The sequence below is a fragment of the Oncorhynchus keta genome, chromosome 36 (genome assembly GCF_023373465.1).
Source record: "Oncorhynchus keta strain PuntledgeMale-10-30-2019 chromosome 36, Oket_V2, whole genome shotgun sequence".
NCBI classification, from domain to species: Eukaryota; Metazoa; Chordata; class Actinopteri; order Salmoniformes; family Salmonidae; genus Oncorhynchus; species Oncorhynchus keta.
In genome coordinates this window covers 9431195-9455141 of record NC_068456.1, presented here as the reverse complement: position 1 = coordinate 9455141, position 23947 = coordinate 9431195, and the positions used below count along the sequence as shown (strand labels likewise).

General features: G+C 44.7%; 1 protein-coding gene across 3 annotated transcripts in view; it reads left to right on the top strand.

Moving 5' to 3' along the window:
- LOC118369580 (echinoderm microtubule-associated protein-like 4) overlaps window positions 1-23947 on the top strand; it is a 101035-nt gene that overhangs the window by 49337 nt on the left and 27751 nt on the right. For all 3 annotated transcript variants that reach the window (XM_052498425.1, XM_052498426.1, XM_052498424.1), the window contains exon 2: window positions 14089-14271. In XM_052498425.1, the coding sequence (XP_052354385.1) occupies window positions 14089-14271 (183 nt within the window). The remainder of the gene's footprint in view (window positions 1-14088; window positions 14272-23947) is intronic.

Below are 23947 nucleotides of genomic sequence, written 5' to 3'. Positions count from 1 at the left end.
TTATTCAGACCCCTTCACTTTTTCCACATTTTGTAACGTTACAGCCTTACTCTAAAATATATATATTTTTTATTATCCTCAGCAATCTACACACAATTCCCCATATTGACAAAGTGAAACAGGTTTTTAGAAATCTTTGCAAATGTATTAAAAGAAAAAAACAGACACCTAAGTATTCAGACCCTTTGCTATGAGACTCAATTTAGCTCAGTTGCATCTTATTTCCATTGAATATCCTTGAGGTATTTCTATAACTTGGAGTCCACCTGTAGTAAATTAAATTGATTGGACATGAGGCACATACCTGTCTATATAAGGTCCCACAATTGACAGTGCATGTCAGAGCAAAAACCAAGCCATGAGGTCGAAGGAATTGTCCGTATAGCTCTGAGACAGGATTGTGTCGAGGCACAGATCTGGGGAAGGGTACCAAAAAATGTCTGCAGCACGGAAGGTCCCCAAGAACACAATGGCCTCCATCATTCTTCAATGGAAGAAGACTTCCTAGAGCTGGCTGCCCGGCTAAACTGAGCAATCGGAGAGGTGATCAAGAACCTGATGGTCACTCTGACAGAGTTCCAGAGTTCCTCTGTGAGATGGGAGAACCTTCCAGAAGGACAAGGATGCAGCACTACTGCAACACACTCTGCAGCACTCCACCAATCAGGCCTTTATGAGAGAGTGGCCAGACGGAAGCCACTCCTCAGTAAAAGGCACATGACAGCCCGCTTGGAGTTTGCCAAAAGGCACCTAAATGACTCAGACCATGAGAAACAAGATTCTCTGGTCTGATGAAACCAAGATTAAACTCTTTGGCCTGAATGTCAATCGTCACGTCTGGACGAAACCTGGCAACATCCTTACGGTGAAGCATGGTGGTGGCAGCATCATGCTGTCGGGGTGTTATTCAGCGGCATGGACTGGCAGACTAGTCAGGATCGAGGAAAAGATGAACGGTGCAAATTACAGAGAGATCCTTGATGAAAACCTGCTCCAGAGTGCACAGAACTTCAGACTGGTGTGATGGTTTACCTTCTGACAGGACAATGACCCTAAGCACACAGCCAAGACAACACCGGAGTGGCTTCTGGACAAGACTCTGAATGTCCTTGAGTGGCCCAGCCAGAGCCCGGACTTGAACCCGGTCGAACATCTCTGGAGAGATCTGAGAATAGCTGTGTAGCGACGCTCCCCATCCAACCTGACAGAGCTTGAGAGGATCTGCAGAGAAGAATGGGAGAAACTCCCCAAATATAGGTGTGCCAAACTTGTAGCGTCATACCAAAGAAGACTCGAGGCTGTAATTGCTGCCAAAGGTGCTTCAACAAAGTACTGAGTAAAGAGTCTGAATAATTACATAAATGTGATATTTCTTGTTCTAAAAACCTGTTTTTGCTTCGTCATTATGGGGTATTGTGTGTAAATTTATGAAGGGGAAAACAACTTTTTAATACATTTTATAATAAGGCTGTAACATAACAAAATTTGGAAAAAGTCTAGGGGTTTGAATACTTTCTGAAGGCACTGTACTTGCCCATACAGTTCATTGATGCACACCCAGCAAAAATACATTCATAAAATGGCAGACAGATGTTTTTTTTGTTTGTTTGCTCATACACATAGCATTGAGTTAGTGTGCAAAAAAAAGGTAGCCTAGTGGTTAGAGCGTTGGGCCAGTAACTGAATGGTTGCTGGATCAAATCCCCAAGCTGACAAGGTAAAAATCTGTCGTTTTGCCCCTGAACAAGGCAGTTAACCCACTGTTCCCCAGTAGGCCATCATTGTAAATAAGAATTTGTTCTTAACTGACTTGCCTAGTTAAGTAAAGATTAAATATTTTTGTATTTTTTTTAAACACTCCTATTGCCTCTCCTTGGTGTGTGTACGTGTGTGTGTGTGAGAGAGAGAGTGTCTTTGTTCATTAACAGGATTAGATACTACAGACCGGGCATCAGTAATGGTGATTAAGTATTGATGGAGGGAGTTGCTGGTGATTAAACAGGCCTCCAGAGTGTGTGAGGACAGGAAATAAGCCTGCAATGGCTCCTGTGTGAGTGTGAATGCATGAGTCTTTCAACACATTTTCCCTGCAAAGTCAGTATGTGCAGCTGAAGCCAACCGGAACCAGTCTTCCCAGTAAGACCTTCACTGGAGACGATGACCTCCTGGGTGAAGTGTTGGGCTGTATTAAACCTCCTGTCAATGGGGCTATCATGGATAAATACAGGCTTACTCAGTTAGAGGGAGATCATATCCATAAGCCCGTGTTCATGAAGTGTCTCGGTTTATAAATGCTGATATAGGATAAGTTTAGCATTTTAGTTCATTATCAATAAGATTATATGGTCGGGGGTTGGGGCCTGATCCTAGATCAGCACTCCGCCAGTTTTTGAATATGGGCCCTGGAGCATGTCTGGAAACATAGCCGTCTACTGTAGTTGAGGAAGGCATCAGTAATGAGGCAAGCATTGGGAAGAGCCTGGTTAGTTGTTAGTGTCAACACCAACCACTCGAGCAGCCATTCAGTGTTCAAACCAAAACAACTCTGATTAATTGTATAGTGTTGCTTCCTGTTTGACAGGATGTGTGTCTTGTGATTATGCTCCCTCTTAAGAAATCATTATTTCAGACTGCTGATTGCTTCACTCTCCTCCTTCTCTCTCGAGCCTGTGTGATCTCACTTCCTGTGTGTCCTCACTTCCTTTGTGATGTCACTTCCAGCAGGTCCCAGCTAGTGTCCTTGTCCTTTAGCAGCATCTGTTTCATTTACATTTACATTTAAGTCATTTAGCAGACGCTCTTATCCAGAGCGACTTACAAATTGGTGCATTCACCTTATGACATCTCTCTAGTCCAACTCTAGTCCAACTCTAGTCCAACTCTAGTCCAACAACTTTCCACACTCACACACTGAACATATCATCCCATAGAAAACTTTCACAAAGATATTCGGAAGTGCAATTACTCACTTCTCATGTGCTTATTACTCAGTTATTACTTTCACATGACTTGAGAACACTAAATGTGTTCTCAACACACAGACTACAACAGGATAGTTGGCAGAGGAGTCAGGTTTTGAATTGCACATTTTCTCTACGATATGTTTTGTCAGGGTGTTGGGTAATAATCTACTTATCCTCTAATCAGTCTTTAGAGTTTTTTGCAATGCTCTAATGATAACAACAAGTGTGTTATCTGCTGGAGTGGGTTACACAGTAAATTGTGGCATCTATTACTGAGAAGGATATCACCATTCACATCCGGCCTCTTTCACCATATCTCTTCCTGAGTAATTCTCAGGGTTTCCTCCTTCCGAGCCTAGGCTGGGGGTTCACACAGGGCCTTAAAACCTTTCTGTATCAATGAATACAAATTCAGCCCATCCTATACATTGTATTTCTTAACATTTTATTTACATATACTTTACAGCTGGGACGACAAACCAAAATGAATCGACACCGACCATACCAATCACATATCACAGGCATTTTGCAGTAGCCTATACTAGAGGAATTGTTATGTTTGAAATTAAATACGTTTGCTAATATGGGTGACTGTTTTTGGAACAATTGATGGTTACAACCATCAAACTAGTAGTGCTTAGCGTTTTTCAACCACTCCACAAATGTCTTGTTAACAGACTATAGTTTTGGCAAGTCGGTTAGGACATCTACTTTGTGCATGACACAAGTAATTTTTCCAACAATTGTTTACAGACAGAATTCACTGTGTCGCAATTCTAGTGGGTCAGAAGTTTACATACACTAAATTGACTGTGCCTTTTAAACAGCTTGGAAAATTCCAGAAAATGATGTCATGGATTTAGAAGCTTCTGATAGGCTAATTGACATAATTTGAGTCAATTGGAGGTGTACCTGTGGATGTATTACAAGGCCTACTTCCAAACTCTGTGCCTATTTGCTTGACATCATGGGAAAATCAAAATAAATCAGCCCAGGGGAAAAAATGTGTAGACCTCCACAACTCTGCTTCCTTGGGAGCAATTTCCAAACACCTGAAGGTACCACGTTCATCAGTACAAACAATAGTACGCAAGTATAGACACCATGGGACCACACAGCCATCATACCAATCAGGAAGGAGAAGCATTCTGTCTTCTAGAGATGAATGTACTTTGGTGTGAAAAGTGCAAATCAATCCCATAAAAACATCAAAAGACCTCGTGAAGATGCTGGAAACGGGTACAAAAGTATCGATATCCACAGTAAAATGAGTCCTGTATCGACATAACCTGAAAGGCCTCTCAGCAAGGAAGAAGCCACAGCTCTAAAACCGCCATAAAAAAATCCAGACTAAAGATTGCAACTGCACATGGGGACAAAGATCGTACTTTTTAGAGAAATTTCCTCTGGTCTGATGAAACAAAAATAGAGCTGTTTGACCATAATGACCATCGTTATGTTTGGAGGAAAAGGGGGAGGCTTGCAATCCGAAGAACACCATCCCAACCGTGAAGCACGGGGGTGGCAGCATCATGTTGTTGGGGGTGCTTTGCTGCAGGAGGGACTGGTGCACTTCACAAAATAGATGTCTTCATGAGGGAGGACAATTATGTGGATATATTGAAGCAACATCTCAAGACATCAGTCAGGAAGTTAAGGCTTGGTTGCAAATGGTTCTTCCAAATGGACAATGACCCCAAGCATACTTCCAAAGTTGTGGCAAAATGGCTTAAGGACAACAAAGTCAAGGTATTGAAGTGGCCATCACAAAGTCCTGACCTCAAGCCTATAGAGGATTTGTGGGCAGAACTGAAAAAGTGTGTGTGAGCAAGGAGGCCTACAAACCTGACTCAGTTACAGCTCTGTCAGGAGGAATGAGCTTATTTATTGTGGGAAGCTTGTGGAAGGCTACCCGAAACATTTGACCCAAGTTAAACCATTTAAATTTAATGCTACCAAATACTAATTTAGTGTAGGTAAACTTCTGACCCACTGGGAATGTGATGAAAGAAAAAAAAGCTGTGATCAATCATTCTCTCTACTATTATTCTGACATTTCACATTCTTAAAATAAAGTGGTGATCCTAACTGACCTAAGACCGTGAATTTTACTAGGATAAAACATCAGGAATTGTAAAAAAAACTCAGTGTAAATGTATTTGGCTAAGGTGTATGTAAATTTCCAACTTCAACTGTATAGTTGTGTGTGTATATATATATATAGCTGGCAAACATTAGTAGCCTAGTGAATTTCATACACGTGTAACTTGATCACCTCACTAAACACTAGAACCGCTTGGCCTTTCAGCCTATGAGTACCCACTGCAGAATGTTTCTGGGCCTTTTCCTTTAGCATATGCATCCGATGCATGTCAACCTGCAGGGTGAGCAATCATAAGCACCAGCAGTTGATAAATAGTGCATCAGCTTTTGTAAAGGATTAATTGCTTGAAGAAATATGAATAAAAATAATAGTTATTTGTTAGAGTCAAGGATATGTTTTGTATAATTCTACGAAGTCCTAGAGAAAACAATTGCCTAATAGCCTATTTTCGTTTCCCAATAAAAACATTACCGTGTAATGTAATTTGATCAACTTTATTTGTGCATGAACAATTGAAAAGGAGGAATTCCTTGAAGAAATATTAGTGGAAATACTGTATATTCGTGACAAGATATAAAACAGTAATTTGTTGATTTGTATCATACACTGTATAGACTTCCACAGTATGAGTCATAATACCCATAAAACCTAGTGGTCAAGCAGGGAAATTGTTCCAATCGTTTTTCCACAATTCATTTTTCCCATAGGGGATTTTAGAAACACTTCAAATATGGGCTGTGATTCGTGCAGGCTTACTCTGGCGTGACATTTTGATAACTGTGTAAAACTCTCAAAGAAAGGTGACTTTTATCAATATATCTGTCTCTATTTACTCTGATTCAAAAATGCTAATTAGCATCAAAGTAGACATCCAAAACGACTTATCCCTGTAAGCTCCTGCACATCATCTCTAGCTGACACCTTTGCTAACAGTTAATGTTTCAATTTAAAAGTTACATTTCAGTTGTGCTGAATGCATGTACAGCACGGTTATTCTTGGAAAAACTCAAATCTGGAAATAGAGCTGCACCTATTATTTGACAAATGTAAGTGTCATAGAAACGGCAGAATATGCTCCTTCTGATACTATAAAGAAATCAAAATGTTTTACCTGCATGTGACTCTGAAGGAGGATTTGATCATGTGATTCTCCTTTCCCGGCATCTGTCAATTACAAGATGTGCCCAATTCTTCATGTACAATCTGACAACTGACAGGCTTAATATTGTCACTAAATTCAGTTATGAAGTAAGGGACACAATTATTGCCCATTCATTTTCATTCACTCAGTGAGGACAGAGAGACGTATTAGCGTCTGGCTGGGTACCAACGTCCTACAGCACATTGTCTTAGCGGGTTACGTTCGGAATAGTTGTGAAAGAAAAGCTTTAAATACTTTTCTGTTTTTTTATCTGACAAATGAGCAATGTAAAATACAAACATTTTATGAAAAGCCAGGACATACCTTTTTTTTAAATATTTTTGGGCAGAATTTTTTAATTTACAAAATCGAACATCAGTGGCTGTTGTCCTATGGCGGTTCTAAAGTTAAGTTTCGCTGACGCAGGAGTGACTCACCTCGCTATGCTCCTGTTTTGCTCGTTATGTTTCTTTGTAAACAAATGCCTTAAACAGCTGTTTTGGGTAACCAGCACCGGTGAACTTTACAATGAAAAATGATCTAACAGGCGAAATAATGAACGCAAACTGCATTATCTATTACAAAGTGCACAAGTTATTTTATTTACGGCATTGGAAAATCATACCAAGAGTATTTAAAAAATATCCTGGGATAGGGTTATATACAATAGACTGCCTAACCCTAGTTGTATTGGTTTAAAGGATAATAAATAAATCAAAACTGTTGTGCACTTTTAATGTTATAAACGTATAGTTATATATAAACATGATCAAACTAACTAAGGCAAGTTATCACCCAGTTCTACCCGATTGTATTACATATAAACACAGTTTATTAGGTACACCGTCTAGTACCGGGACCCCCCTTTGCCTCCAGAACAACCTGAATTCTTCGGGGCATGGAAACTTTGCTCAATTGGTATCGAGGGACCTAACGTGTGCTAGGAAAACATTCCCCACATCATTACACCACCTCCACCAGTCTGTACGGCTGACACCAGGCAGGATGGAGCCATGAACGAATGCTGCTTACGCCAAATCCTGACTCTACTATCAGCATGACGCAACAGACACCGGGATTCATCGGACCAGGCAATATTTTTCCTCTCCAATTGTCCAGTATCGGTGAACTCGTGCCCACTGGAGCCACTTCTTGTTTTTAGCTGATAAGAGTGGAACCCGGTGTGGTCGTCTGCTGCCATAGCCCATCCGTGAGAAGGACTTATGAGTTGTGAGTTCTAAGATGTTGTTCTGCACACCACTGTTGTACGGTGCCATTATTTCACTGTTTGTGGCCCACCTGTTGGCTTGCACTTGCCATTCTCCTTCGACCTCTCACCAACGAGCTGTTTTCGCCCACAGGGCTGCCACTGACTGGATATTTGTTGTTTGTTGCACCATTCTTGGTAAACCCTGGACACTGTTGTGCGTGAAAAGCACACAAGGCCGGACCTTTCTGAGATACTGGAACTGGTGCGCCTGACACCGACGATCATAAAACGCTCAGTCGCTTAGGTCACTCGTTTTTCCCATTCTAACATTCAATCGAACAGTAACTGAATGCCGCCACTTGTCTGATTTGATATTCTATTACACAAATCCAAGTACCGTAGTCACGGAACCTCCCCACACACACTGACTTACTCATGCACCTGAACGTTGCCTTGCAGAGTGCAGCTCTACTGTGTTCTTTTCTCAAGGGAGCGTTTCGTCAAGCTGTGGAGAGTTATGATAAGATTACATTATTGTAGCTAGACTTAGCTGAGGGGAAATTGAGGCAAAAGAAACAAAAGAGCAGAGTCAGGGAGGACAAATGAACTCATGGTTTCATCACTGTGAACTCGGTGTGACTGATATGTTGCTTCTTGTATCCAGTTAGTTGGCCAACAAGGCACTTCTCTACCTTTTTTGTTTCTAGTTTGTGTCTTTGATCTATAAATATATGTGATAAAGGTATTGGTGTATGTCACGCTCTGACCTTAGAGAGCTGTTTTATTTCTCTATTTGGTTAGGTCAGGGTGCGATGTGGGGTGGGCATTCTATGTTCTATTTTCTATGTTTTGTATTTCTTTGTTTTGGCCGGGTATGGTTCTCAATCAAGGACAGCTGTCTATTGTTGTCTCTGATTGGGAACCATACTTAGGCAGCCCTTTCCCCACCTGTCTTTCTGGGTTGTTAACTTAGTTTGTGACGCATAGCCCTTAAGCTTCAGGGTTGTTTTTGTATTGTTTATTGTTTTTGTCTGCGTCATCCTAATAAAAAGGAATATGTACGCTCACCACGCTGCGCTTTGGTCTACTTCTTTCAACGGCCGTGACAGTGTGACTGTGGTGTTTCGTTATTTACAAGATGTCAGTGATTGACAACAGAGTCTGGGTGTAGGGCGATTCCATGCCAGTGGGAGTGAAAAATATGTTTGCTATCTCAAATTGTTCTTCATTTAGATTGTACTTCATTTAGAGGAAGGATGTTTAACTTGCTTCATGATGAAATGACCCATTTTAGGTGTTTTTTTATACATGCCTCCTGGAAGACCCTATGATCTGTGAACCACACATATGGACTATGTTATAGATTCTGAAAAGCAAATGTTCACATTCATTTATTCAGCATTACAAATATGAATATATAAAAACTATCCTTTTTGATTTGGCTTATATTTAGACATATTGTTTGTAACAATATACTCTTCAAAACATGTCACATTTCCAGTTGGGCTCTCTGGTCCTTTTAATGATATGACCCATTTTATACATAGACATTGACATTACAGGTTCTTAAACAATCACAGTCCTCCTTTCGGATTGCACATTCAGCAAGTCACCAGCAGAGGGCGTTTCCTTTGAATCCATTTTCCCATTCAGTGTGTTGGTGGTACTCATAACATGTATCATACCATTAGAATTAGTAGAGTCCACTCTGGAAACGTTATGTACTTGTACTGTATACTGTTTGGAGCAATATACTCTCCCTCTTAAAATGAACCAAATCAAAAAGGGTACTTTTAATGAATGTAAATGAATAAATAATTGTGAAAAATGTATTTCAGAATCACACTATAGGTAGTATAATGACACCAAGATGTTGTCTGTATCACGTACAATTAACAGATCATTATGTCTCACAATGGCCACCTTCATCATGATTTTCATCATGATTTTCCCCAATGAAGTTGCTAGAACAATATGTCTGTTTTTGTTGTTGTGTGTGTGTGTGTGTGTGTTAAGGGGGTTGTTTACCTCTCTGTGTGTTGTGGGCCACCTGCTCAGTGCTGTAGTACATGCTTTAGTACATGCTTTCGTTTCACATCAAAGTCAGGAGTCGGTATCAAAGGAAGGCTAGAGAATGCATTGTAGCCTACAATCTCACAGACCCTCAGAACCCTCTGGCTGCTCCCCCCAGCCCTGTGTCACATCTAAGCAGTGATTCAGTAACTCTGATTCATTATGTCCTGTGTTGTGCAGGCAAAGTCGTTCACACTGCAAGCAGCCAACACCGAGGCCTGCAAGTCACCACTGTCTGTCCTTTATGTGCATGTCACTGTGTGTTACAAGAGACCCGAGGAGACGTGTTTTAATTATCAGACAAGACCGCGAGAGAGAGAGACAGACAGACAGACAGACAGACAGACAGACAAAGCTCCTCTGTGCCTTGGGTTCGCCCACTGAACTCTTATCATAACCGTGTGTGTGCGCGTTTGAGTCTGGGCACCTGCTTTTTAAATTATTATTATTTTTTTTTTTACCTTTATTTAACCAGGCAAGTCAGTTAAGAACATATTCTTATTTTCAATGACGGCCTGGGAACAGTGGGTTAACTGCCTGTTCAGGGGCAGAACGACAGATTTGTACCTTGTCAGCTCGGGGGTTTGAACTCGCAACCTTCCGGTTACTAGTCCAACGCTCTAACCACTAGGCTACGCTGCCGCTTGCTTCGGGTCACTACATCCGGAGTCTGTGTATTGATTGGACTCCCTGAGTTGGGCGTTCTGGTGGGTGGCGGCTCTGTCCGACAGTCAGTTGATTGACAGTTATGTACTAAGGCTTCTAAGGGACAATTAAAAACACGTTCTAGCCAGTTATTATGCTGTTAGTGTATGTGCACAACTGTAAGATTCGATCCACATTTTTGATGTTCTGTCGTTTTTGTTAGTCATGCCGCACGATTCCTTGTTTTTGTCATTGTGAAACGCTCGGTAACACATGACGTGACACCCAGCGTCATAACACTGTCATGACACGGTCATAACCATGTCATGTGTCACAACACTGTCACGGCCAACCTGTTGTATTGTTTTTATGGCTGGTGATGATGACATCTCAAAACCCACATTTATTCAAATGTGTTTTTTTCCTTTAGTTCCTTAAGCCATTTGTTGTTGTTGTAATGAATTCTTTGCAGTCACATTTCATCATGTTTGAAACAACTTGTTGAACACACACTTTATGACACTGTCGAGAAGCATCATGACCATCCTGATCATATAAGCCAGATAGACCTACGTACGTACATGCCCTTATGTCGGTCATCAGTCACAAAGATGGTGTCTTGTCCTGCTGCTAAATATGCTCCTGCATTCATCCCAGTCATCCGAAACAGAGCATTGGGGCAGGTGCATGTGTGTGCACAATTACAATGATAAATGTCTAAATATGTTTTGGGACAGTATTATCACCATATTATGACAGCCTATGTCAGCTGTTATGACATGGTTATGACAGCTTATGTCAGCTGTTATGACATGGTTATGACATGGTTATGACATGGTTATGACATGGTTATGACAGCTTATGTCAGCTGTTATGACATGGTTATGACATGGTTATGACCGTGTTATGACGCTGGGTGTCAAGTAAAAGTGTTGCCGAAACTTCTCTATTGCCCTCTTCTGCAGCATAATTTGATTCCAAGGGGTGTATTTAGTCTCCCATGATGCAATGCTCAGCCTAGTTAGCCTGCAGCTTAGTTGGCTATCAAGCCCAGACAAAGCTTCATCTAAATGTACACTGAGGGTACAACACATTAGGAACACCCGCTCTTTCCAATGTATCGACTGATCAGGTGAATCCACGTGAAAGCTATGGTCCCGTATTGACGTCACCTGTTAAATCCACTTCAGTCAGTGTCGATGAAGGGGAGGAGACGGGTTAAAGAAGGATTTTAAAGCCTTGAGACAATTGAGACATGGATTGTGTGTGTGTGTGCGTTTCCGAGGGTGAATGGGCAAGACAAAAGATTGAAGTGATTTTGAACTGGGGTATGGTAGTAGGTGCCAGACGAGTGTATTAAGAACTTCCAACGCTGCTGTGTTTTTCACGCTCAACAGTTTTCTGTGTGTATCAAGAATGGTCCACCACCCAAAGGACATCTGGCCAACTTGACACGACTGTGGGAAGCATTGGAGTCAACGTTGGTCAGTATGCCTGTAGAATGCTTTCGACACGTTGGTCAGTATGCCTGTAGAATGCTTTCCACTCGTTGGTCAGTATGCCTGTAGAATGCTTTCCACTCGTTGGTCAGTATGCCTGCTTTCCAGAATGTATGCCTGTAGAATCGACACGTTGGTCAGTATGCCATGTATGCCTGTAGAATGCTTTCCACACGTTGGTCAGTATGCCTGTAGAATGCTTTCCACACGTTGGTCAGTATGCCTGTAGAATGCTTTCCACACGTTGGTCAGTATGCCTGTAGAATGCTTTCCACACGTTGGTCAGTATGCCTGTAGAATGCTTTCCACACGTTGGTCAGTATGCCTGTAGAATGCTTTCCACACGTTGGTCAGTATGCCTGTAGAATGCTTTCCACACGTTGGTCAGTATGCCTGTAGAATGCTTTCCACACGTTGGCTACGAGTGCATCGCTTCTTCTTCTTTTAAAGTGTTGCAGTTCTGTTCTTATCTATTAACGTTCTATATTATGTCATGTTTCATGCTTTGTGTGGACCCCAGGAACAGTAGCTGCTGCTTTCGCAACAGCTAATGGGGATCCTAATAAAATACCAAATAATCACAACCCAAATTTTAAAAGTGGCGGAGTTATCCTTTTTAAGCTAATTTCCCTGGCTTTGTCTATTTGATGGCTTTGTGTTTGATTTACGTTCCCTGTAGAAGTAGATTGGTTCTGTGCTGGGCTAGTTTTCCTGGCTCCGGTCTCCTCAGTGTACAGAGGCCCATTGTTCTGAAGTGTGGTGTTGTTTGTGGTGTGTGTGTGTGTGTGTGTGTGTGTGTGTGGTGTGTGTGTGTGTGTGTGTGTGTGTGTGTGTGTGTGTGTGTGTGTGTGTGTGTGTGTGTGTGTGTGTGTGTGTGTGTGTGTGTGTGTGTGTGTGTGTGTGTGTGTGTGTGTGTGTGTGTGTGTGTGTGTGTGTGCGCTTAGTGAGAGAGTGGTGGGTTAAGTCTTCCCCTGTACGCTCTCTCTCTCTCTCTCACTCCCCCTCCCTCCCTCCGGTCTACTGCTGCCCAGCCATCCGGGGCATGCTATCAGGCACTGCCTCACCACCTCTGCCCTCACTGACCTCTCGGTGCTGGAAGGAAATGCCTCACCCCTTGACTGTGTGCTTGCACAGGCTTGTTTACGTGCGCAGGCATGTGCCATATTACTATCAGTCTCTGCACATAGTCAAGGGGTGAGGCATTTCCTTACAGCCACAATATAAAAAAACATGAACTTTGTTGGCCAGAAACGGTGCTTTGGGCTTACAGTGAAAGTTAGCTTGATCTGTTAGTGCCACAAACATAATCCACTTTTGAGTTCAGGGTTAAGTGCTCTCGTGGCTTGAGCTGTTAGACAGAAATATGTTTAACTTGTTAATAGTTTGCTCTGAACTATTATGACCGTATCTGTTACCTCTTTACCACTCTTAAATTCTGAGTGTGTCTGATGTTTGTATTTTGTGTCACGTGGGAAGGGGGTTCAAACTCCTCTGACGGGGGTCTTCTGGGGAAAGGGGGGGGGGGGTGTTTGTCATCACCCCTCTAACAGGCCAACATTGGCTTTGAGGCCCCCTCACTCTCTCCACTGCCAAATTACCCCCATGCAGTCCAGCAATCAGGCCCTGAACCACAGCTAGGCTTGGCAGCAGCCCCAACCCGCAAATACTTTGAGCAGTTGAACATGTGCCCTGTATTTAGAGGTAGAGCCCCCCACACACACACACTGTCCAGTAAGACATCAGAGTCCAGTAGGTTCCATTGCTTATGGTATCATGCCTGTATTTTACTCTTTCTCACTTCCCATACTGTTTCACAATAGGGTCTTGGGGAAGTCACCAGTTTGCGACTGTAGACCTATACAGTGAAACACTCCTGTTCACCCATGGAAGTCTTATCACAGCCTGTGTGTGTTTGGTGCATATATACATACCAGTATCTTAATGCTCGTTAGTGTCGTGGGAAGGAAGCAAAACACGAAGCGGATTTAACTTGATTAGTAAAACAGCCCTAATGTTGGAAACAAACATTATTATGTTGTCTGTCATCCAGAGTCACATTTGTTTATTTTCCAAACAATAGCACGCAATATTTTGCATACAGCAGATTTTTAAAGGACCAATGAGTTTGGCCTGCTTCATGTTTCCATTTTTGCCATAGAAAAAATGTTGTGATACTGGTATCGTCCCAGCCCTAATGTTCATGCTTCTCTGTGTTGGCGGGCGTGGGTCTCTTTGCTGGGTGGATGTCTAAATGTTTGTTGTCTACAGTATCTAACCCAGTCTCTCTCTCTCTCTCTCTCTCTCTGTCTCTCTCTCTCTGTCTCTCTCTCTGTCTCTCTCTCTCTGTCTCTCTCTCTCTGTCTATCTCTCTCTCTCTCTCTCTCTGTCTGTCTCTCTCTCTATCTCTCTCTCTCTCTGTCTCTCTCTCTCTCTCTCTCTCTCTGTGTGTGTAGATGACAGTATCTCAGCAGCGAGTGCGTCTGACGTGCAGGATCGTCTGTCGTCGTTGGAGCTGCGCGTCCAACAGCAGGAGGATGAGATCGCCGTGATGAAGGCGGCACTGGCCGACGTGCTGCGACGCCTGGCGCTCTCCGAGGACACGGCCGCCACCGGCAAAAAACAGACCAGCACCAAAGGTAGTCAGTCACCTCAGACCCCATCCCTGAACTCTCACCGAAACCATCAGTCGCCATCACTGTCACCGATTCTACATGTTTGAAACCCTCTAGAAACCCTACAACGGGACAGTCATCTCTCCACCAACTTACCGTACCTGTGATCTAGCACTGTACATTCCATTCATCTCCACTTTCCCAAAGGCTCGTTTAGCCCCATTTCCTTTGAGTTTCTTCGCCAGGTTGTAGTCGTGAGAGTCGGCTATCTTGTATTCCTCCGCTTGTGTTTACACAAAGGAAGTTCAGCAGCGGAGCCAGAACCTGGATCTGTTAACAGTTTCACTCCGACCTTGACCCCCGGTGCAAAACGTTTCCATTCAGATCGCAGCTGTGCAGGCCTATGCGTGTGTGTTTGAGCGCGTGCTTGGGGCTCGCGGAAGTGCCCGTTTGGAGTGTTGCTATGCCACGGTTAATACCGTCTACCAGAGAGCCACAGCAAGGAACGTGCTTATTTTACCTTCACACACCTTCACAACATGTGCGGACACACTCAATTCAATCACAGGCTAACACAGGAACAGCATCACAATCCAGTCTCTCACTGTGAATGAAATCTGTCCATGGGGAATTGATACCGCTCCATTCTCCCACACTATAACCAACTGAGGTTCTCTCTGAGCTCAGTGACAAAGTAGAGGCTCATATGCCCAGCCAGCAGTAGGGGGAGGGAATTCCTGTGGCTGTCCCTGTCAGGAATATCATTCCCCGGCTGGGCAAGAGAGAAAGACAGAGGGAGATTGAATGCACTCTCAGATAGAGGCAGAGAAATAGATTACATTCTCAGAGAGAGAGGGGGAGATGTGTCGTGCCCAGAGTCATTGGCGAGCTTATGGGTTCTGTAATCACGCTTCAGTAATAACCACCACCCACTCACCCGTATCCTGGCTAACTGACTCCAGAGCTGTCCATCTGCACACAATAAGACCATCTGTCTCCCGGGCCTGTGTGTGTGTGTGCGTTCACGTGCTTGTGTGTGTGTGCGCTCCCTGTGTGTGTGTGCTCCTTGTGTGTGTGTGCACCCGTGTATGTGTGCGCGCCCGTGTGTGTGCGCCCGTGTGTGTGGGCGCCCGTGTGTGGGCGCGCCCGTGTGTGTGCGCGCCCGTGTGTGTGCGCGCCCGTGTGTGTGCGTGCCCGTGTGTGTGCGAGCCCGTGTGTGTGTTTCTGGCCACGCTCATGCACGTGCGTGCACCTAATTGTGGGAAGTCTAACATTATCTGTGTGTGTGGTGACTGGGCAGCCTTGTCCTGACATTTCACTTTCCCTAATGAAACCAATTACTGTACGATCATGTGGAAGTCTCTCTCTTCGGGAAGTGTCTTGGCTGGGAAGCCATGGCTCCTTGATAAAGAGAGATCCTGTCCCCATTTCTCTACCTGTTCAGGATATGTCACCATGAAGAGAATGTCTTTCATAAATAAGGCTGCGAGCAGCATTGATGGGGTTCACAGGATGACACAGTGGCGAGTACTGTGGCGAGTACAGTGGCGGGTACAGTGGCGAGCACAGTGGCGGGTACAGTGGCGAGTACAGTGGCGGGTACTGTGGCGAGTACAGTGGCGGGTACAGTGGCGGGACTTTAATGAGGCTAAATGCAGTGGTTAGTGGATGAACTAATGATGAGTTGAACATATTTTGTCTGAAAACAATTATCCAGAAAATGAGTCGCCAGTTATTGTTGCCCGTGGTGAACATCTATCTAAAAGACCTTATCGAAGTTGATAAATACAGTTAAACTGGTATACTCTTGTAGATAATTATCAACTTACTGATACTAATCAGGAATAGTACATATATACACTGCTCAAAAAAATAAAGGGAACACTAAAATAACACATCCTAGATCTGAATGAATGAAATATTTTTATTAAATACTTTTTTCTTTACATAGTTGAATGTGTTGACAACAAAATCACAACACACATTATCAAAGGAAATCAAATGTATCAACCCATGTAGGTCTGGATTTGGAGTCTCACTCAAAATTAAAGTGGAAAACCACACTACAGGCTGATCCAACTTTGATGTAATGTCCTTAAAACAAGTCAAAATGAGGCTCAGTAGTGTGTGTGGCCTCCACGTGCCTGTATGACCTCCCTACAACGCCTGGGCATGCTCCTGATGAGGTGGCGGCTGGTCTCCTGAGGGATCTCCTCCCAGACCTGGACTAAAGCATCCGCCAACTCCTGGACAGTCTGTGGTGCAACATGGCGTTGGTGGATGGAGCGAGACATGATGTCCCAGATGTGTTCATTTGGATTCAGGTCTGGGGAACGGGCGGGCCAGTCCATAGCATCAATGCCTTCCTCTTGCAGGAACTGCTGACACACTCCAGCCACATGAGGTCTAGCATTGTCTTGCATTAGGAGGAACCCAGGGCCAACCGCACCAGCAGATGGTCTCACAAGGGGTCTGAGGAGCTCATCTTGGTACCTAATGGCAGTCAGGCTACCTCTGACGAGCACATGGAGGGCTGTGCGGCCCCCCAAAGAAATGCCACCCCACACCATGACTGACCCACCGCCAAACCGGTCATGCTGGAGGATGTTGCAGGCAGCAGAACATTCTCCACGGCGTCTCCAGACTCTGTCACGTCTGTCACATGTGCTCAGTGTGAACCTGCTTTCATCTGTGAAGAGCACAGGGCGCCAGTTGCGAATTTGCCAATCTTTGTGTTCTCTGGCAAATGCCAACTGTCCTGCACGGTGTTGGGCTGTAGGCCCTCATACCACCCTCATAGAGTCTGTTTCTGACCGTTTGAGCAGACACATTCACATTTGTGGCCTGCTGGAGGTCATTTTGCAGGGCTCTGGCAGTGCTCCTCCTGCTCCTCCTTGCACAAAGGCGGAGGTAGCAGTCCTGCTGCTGGGTTGTTGCCCTCCTACGGCCTCCTCCACGTCTCCTGATGTACTGGCCTGTCTCCTGGTAGCGCATCCATGCTCTGGACACTACGCTGACAGACACAGCAAACCTTTTTGCCACAGCTCGCATTGATGTTCCATCCTGGATGAGCTGCACTAACTGAGCCACTTGTGTGGGTTGTAGACTCTGTCTCATGCTATATACTATATATATATAGTATAAAATCACAATGAGGTACACAATTGAAAGTGTAAAAGACCTGAAAGAGAAGTACCGGTACAAAGTAGTTGGTCTACCCCTTTAACGTTGCAGACCTGGCACTACTGGTGAAGTATGTCAGGCTGAACGCAGCCCACCAAACACAAGATACGCACTGACACCTGCTCCTCACTCACAATGTTACGTTTCTTCTGATCAGAGAAACCTAGCTGCTCGCGGGGCCGTGGCGATCTGATCTCCAAAGGAAAAAAAAACCCTTCGGTTCAGAGGAACCCAATCAGCGTGCAGGGATGTGGACGCTATCTAACTGGTCTCTCCTTGTGAAAAATGCATAGAGGAAGCGGTTACTGCCCAGGACAGTTGGCAATAAGTCCCAAATCTAGAAACTACTGAGATTATTTACACTACCTCGCTAGCTCGTAGAGGGATAAATGGCTTGGTGCACACAGTCCTCGCGGAAAACAACCTGCTGGTGATAGCTACCTGTCCAATTTAGATTGTTTACTGACAGGCTAGCTAGCAAATGACAACTCACGAGAGAACTACAACTCACTCACTCAACTTTACATCAACGATCACATCCTACTAAATAGTGCACGCAACTAACCAACTCTGGCTGGTAAGGTTGGAAAATTAAACGATTGGGGGATTGTTTTAAAACATATGTACAAAAGTTTGCATTTGCCTTTGCCACTCTCAAATTCTCCTGAGCTCCAACTTCCTTCCCCTGGCTATCCGTATTCGTCTCACTACCTCCCCTTGCATTCCGTCCGATTGGCTAATGGGACCAACACTCAGTAACTGGGAAAGAATTGTGCATCTTTGATGTGCACCTCTTCAGAAATACTTTATTTCTGACATTCGTCCTTTTCATCTTCTTCGTTTTCTTCTTTGTTTCCTTCTTCTTCGTGGTCTTCTTCTTCATCTTCTTTGTTGCGGTCCAAACACTTAAAAGACACACCCTATCCCCTCAGCCCTCAAATGAAGTGGACACTTCTGATGACGTATCATGACGTCTGACGAGTTGCGGGGCGAGGGAGGAAGGGATGATTTTTAAATGGACCACCCTTGCCTGGAAATTCGTCACTTGTTCATGATTGTGTTTTCAGCCATCGGTAACTTGTGTGTGCTAAACTCAGTAAACAAAGAAGCGTCCTCTCATTGTCAACTGCGTTTATTTTCAGCAAACTTGTGTAAATATTTGTCTGAACGTAACAAGATTCAACAACTGAGACATAAACTGAACAAGTTCCACAGACATGTGACTAACAGAAATGCAATGATGTGTCCCTGAACAAAAGTAACAGTCAGTATCTGGTGTGGCCACCAGCAGCATTAAGTACTGCAGTGCATCTCCTCCTCATGGACTGCACCATATTTGTCAGTTCTTGCTGTGAGATGTTACCCCACTCTTCCACCAAGGCACCTGCAATTCTGGGGGGAATGGCCCTAGCCCTCACCCTCCGATCCAACAGGTCCCAGACGTGCTCAATGGGATTAAGATCCGGGCTCTTCACTGGCAATGGCAAAACACTGACATTCCCGTCTTGCAGGAAATCACGCACAGAACGAGCAGTATGGCTGGTGGCATTGTCATGCTGGAGGGTCATGTCAGGATGAGCCTGCAGGAAGGGTACCACATGAGGAAGGAGGATGTCTTCCCTGTAACACACAGCGTTAAGATTTCCTGCAATGACAACAAGCTCAGTCCGATGATGCTGTGACACACCGCCAAAGACCATGACGGACCCTCCACCTCCAAATCGATCCCGCTCCAGAGTACAGGCCCCAGTGTAACTCTCATTTCTTTGACGATAAACGCGAATCCGACCATCACCCCTGGTGAGACAAAACCGCGACTCGTCAGTGAAGAGCACTTTTTGCCAGTCCTGTTTGGTCCAGCGACGGTGGGTTTGTGCCCATAGATGACATTGTTGCCGGTGATGTCTGGTGCGGACCTGCCTTACAACAGGCCTACAAGCCTGTTGTACAAGCCTCTCAGCCTATTGTGGACAGTCTGAGCACTAGTGGAGGGATTGTGCGTTCCTGGTGTAACTCGGGCAGTTGCTGTTGCCATCCTGTACATGTCCCGCAGGTGTGATGTTCGGATGTACCTAACAGGTGTCGTTACACGTGGTCTGCCACTGCGAGAATGATCAGCTGTCTGTCCTGTCTCGCTGTAGCGCTGTCTTAGGCGTCTCACAGTACGGACATTGCAACTTATTGCCCTGGCCAGATCAGCAGTCCTCATGCTTCCTTGCATGCGGCATGCCTAAGGCACGTTCACACGGATGAGCAGGGACCCTGGGCATCTTTCTTTCTGTGTTTTTCAGAGTCAGTAGAAAGGCCTCTTTTGTGTCCTAAGTTTGTAAGCTGTCTGTAAGCTGTTAGTGTCTTAATGACCATTCAACAGGTGCATGTTCATTAATTGTTTATGGTTCATTGAACAAGCATGGGAAACAGTGTTTACACCCTTTACAATGAAGATCTGTGAAGTTATTTGGATTTTTATAATTATTAATATACACCTACTGTATGATAGCTTGCAAATTAACTAACTATAACGTTAGCCTGCCTAGCTGGAACTTCTGAAGAAGGGAAATGTTTTATTTCTACAATTTCCAAAAGAGAACCAAACAAAAACATCATTGCTTTTTACAAGACGTGTTTATGCCGTTATGTGATTTAGTAGCACAATTTCTAACTTATTTGCATTCGTTTTTACTTCCACTTGCATGTTGACTTCTCCATTGATGATGTTTTAAGTTTTTGCAGACTTTTCTTAGCGGGTGTACAATCATCGCAAATTGATTTATGGGGAGTTTCAGGCCACGGCGGTGAACATAACTGTACACTCGCAAAGCCCACTAAAAACAAGGGCTAAGGGGCTTATGTTGCAAACTTCTCTTGCATTTAAAAAGTGCCTTACTATATAAAAAAAGGCACAAAAAAAAACCAGAACCCTTTACTGTATGAATGGTAGGATTGGAGTAGGGCTGTTGTGGTGACTGTATTACCACCACACCGGCAGTCATGAGTCACGGCCCATGAGTGCAGTAAAATTCCACGTGACCTTTGAGTCACGGTAATCCCCTTTTTATGCACTCTGGACATGCTTTGGTAGTACCCAACTTGCTAACTACCATCAGGTCCTAATGGCCTGGTACTCAGGGCTCTATTGTTACCATCAGGTCCTAATGGCCTGGTACTCAGGGCTCTATTGTTACCGTCAGGTCCTAATGGCCTGGTACTCAGGGCTCTATTGTTACCGTCAGGTCCTAATGGCCTGATACCCAGGACTCTATTGTTACCATCAGGTCCTAATGGCCTGGTACTCAGGGCTCTATTGTTACCGTCAGGTCCTAATGGCCTGGTACTCAGGGCTCTATTGTTACCGTCAGGTCCTAATGGCCTGGTACTCAGGGCTCTATTGTTACCATCAGGTCCTAATGGCCTGGTACTCAGGACTCTATTGTTACCGTCAGGTCCTAATGGCCTGGTACTCAGAGCTCTATTGTTACCATCAGGTTCTAATGGCCTGATACCCAGGACTCTATTGTTACCGTCAGGTCCTAATGGCCTGGTACCCAGGACTCTATTGTTACCATCAGGTCCTAATGGCCTGGTACTCAGGACTCTATTGTTACCGTCAGGTCCTAATGGCCTGGTACTCAGAGCTCTATTGTTACCATCAGGTTCTAATGGCCTGATACCCAGGACTCTATTGTTACCGTCAGGTCCTAATGGCCTGGTACTCAGGACTCTATTGTTACCGTCAGGCCCTAATGGCCTGGTACTCAGAGCTCTATTGTTACCATCAGGTCCTAATGGCCTGGTACCCAGGACTCTATTGTTACCATCAGGTTCTAATGGCCTGGTACCCAGGACTCTATTGTTACCGTCAGGTCCTAATGGCCTGGTACTCAGGGCTCTATTGTTACCATCAGGTCCTAATGGCCTGGTACTCAGGGCTCTATTGTTACCATCAGGTCCTAATGGCCTGGTACTCAGGGCTCTATTGTTACCGTCAGGTCCTAATGGCCTGGTACTCAGAGCTCTATTGTTACCATCAGGTTCTAATGGCCTGATACCCAGGACTCTATTGTTACCGTCAGGTCCTGATGGCCTGGTACTCAGGACTCTATTGTTACCGTCAGGTCCTAATGGCCTGGTACTCAGAGCTCTATTGTTACCATCAGGTCCTAATGGCCTGGTACCCAGGACTCTATTGTTACCATCAGGTTCTAATGGCCTGGTACCCAGGACTCTATTGTTACCGTCAGGTCCTAATGGCCTGGTACTCAGGACTCTATTGTTACCGTCAGGTCCTACTGGCCTGGTACTCAGGGCTCTATTGTTACCATCAGGTCCTAAAGGCCTGGTACTCAGGGCTCTATTGTTACCGTCAGGTCCTAATGGCCTGGTACTCAGGGCTCTATTGTTACCATCAGGTCCTAATGGCCTGGTACTCAGCGCTCTATTGTTACCGTCAGGTCCTAATGGCCTGGTACTCAGGGCTCTATTGTTACCTTCAAGTGCTAATGGCCTGGTACTCAGGGCTCTATTGTTACCGTCAGGTCCTAATGGCCTGGTACTCAGGGCTCTATTGTTACCTTCAGGTGCTAATGGCCTGGTACTCAGGGCTCTATTGTTACCTTCAGGTCCTAATGGCCTGGTACTCAGGGCTCTATTGTTACCATCAGGTCCTAATGGCCTGGTACTCAGGGCTCTATTGTTACCGCCAGGTCCTAATGGCCTGGTACTCAGGGCTCTATTGTTACCGTCAGGTCCTAATGGCCTGATACTCAAGGCTCTATTGTTACCGTCAGGTCCTAATGGCCTGATACTCAGGACTCTATTGTTACCGTCAGGTCCTAATGGCCTGGTACTCAGAGCTCTATTGTTACCATCAGGTTCTAATGGCCTGATACCCAGGACTCTATTGTTACCGTCAGGTCCTAATGGCCTGGTACTCAGGACTCTATTGTTACCGTCAGGCCCTAATGGCCTGGTACTCAGAGCTCTATTGTTACCATCAGGTCCTAATGGCCTGGTACCCAGGACTCTATTGTTACCATCAGGTTCTAATGGCCTGGTACCCAGGACTCTATTGTTACCGTCAGGTCCTAATGGCCTGGTACTCAGGGCTCTATTGTTACCATCAGGTCCTAATGGCCTGGTACTCAGGGCTCTATTGTTACCATCAGGTCCTAATGGCCTGATACCCAGGACTCTATTGTTACCGTCAGGTCCTGATGGCCTGGTACTCAGGACTCTATTGTTACCGTCAGGTCCTAATGGCCTGGTACTCAGAGCTCTATTGTTACCATCAGGTCCTAATGGCCTGGTACCCAGGACTCTATTGGACCATCAGGTTCTAATGGCCTGGTACCCAGGACTCTATTGTTACCGTCAGGTCCTAATGGCCTGGTACTCAGGACTCTATTGTTACCGTCAGGTCCTACTGGCCTGGTACTCAGGGCTCTATTGTTACCATCAGGTCCTAAAGGCCTGGTACTCAGGGCTCTATTGTTACCGTCAGGTCCTAATGGCCTGGTACTCAGGGCTCTATTGTTACCATCAGGTCCTAATGGCCTGGTACTCAGCGCTCTATTGTTACCGTCAGGTCCTAATGGCCTGGTACTCAGGGCTCTATTGTTACCTTCAAGTGCTAATGGCCTGGTACTCAGGGCTCTATTGTTACCGTCAGGTCCTAATGGCCTGGTACTCAGGGCTCTATTGTTACCTTCAGGTGCTAATGGCCTGGTACTCAGGGCTCTATTGTTACCTTCAGGTCCTAATGGCCTGGTACTCAGGGCTCTATTGTTACCATCAGGTCCTAATGGCCTGGTACTCAGGGCTCTATTGTTACCGCCAGGTCCTAATGGCCTGGTACTCAGGGCTCTATTGTTACCGTCAGGTCCTAATGGCCTGATACTCAAGGCTCTATTGTTACCGTCAGGTCCTAATGGCCTGATACTCAGGGCTCTATTGTTACCGTCAGGTCCTAATGGCCTGGTACTCAGGACTCTATTGTTACCATCGGGTCTTAATGGCCTGATACTCAGGGCTCTATTGTTACTGTCAGGTCCTAATGGCCTGATACTCAGGGCTCTATTGTTACCATCAGGTCCTAATGGCCTGATACTCAGGGCTCTATTGTTACCATCAGGTCCTAATGGTCTGGTACTCAGGGCTCTATTGTCCCTCTAACCACTAACATCAATGCAAATACAATGTAAAATCACATCAAACACTTATCATCAGAACAGTAGGTCGATCATACTTTTAAAACAGTGTAAAACATGGTTGTGGTGGATGCTGTTTTAAAGCCTAACACAACGAAATGGACAGCGCTTTCTACGGTGACGATTCAATCCAAATGCTTATGAGCCCAAACCCGAAAAAACCCTGAATTAAAATGATGATTGTGATACAATACATGATACAATACATTGCCTACCGCATATTATGCATGGGGAAGATAAACATAAAACAAAACTGATTTAAGATGTCTTTGTACATAAGTGGTCTAGCCTATACTTCAAAACTCAAGTAA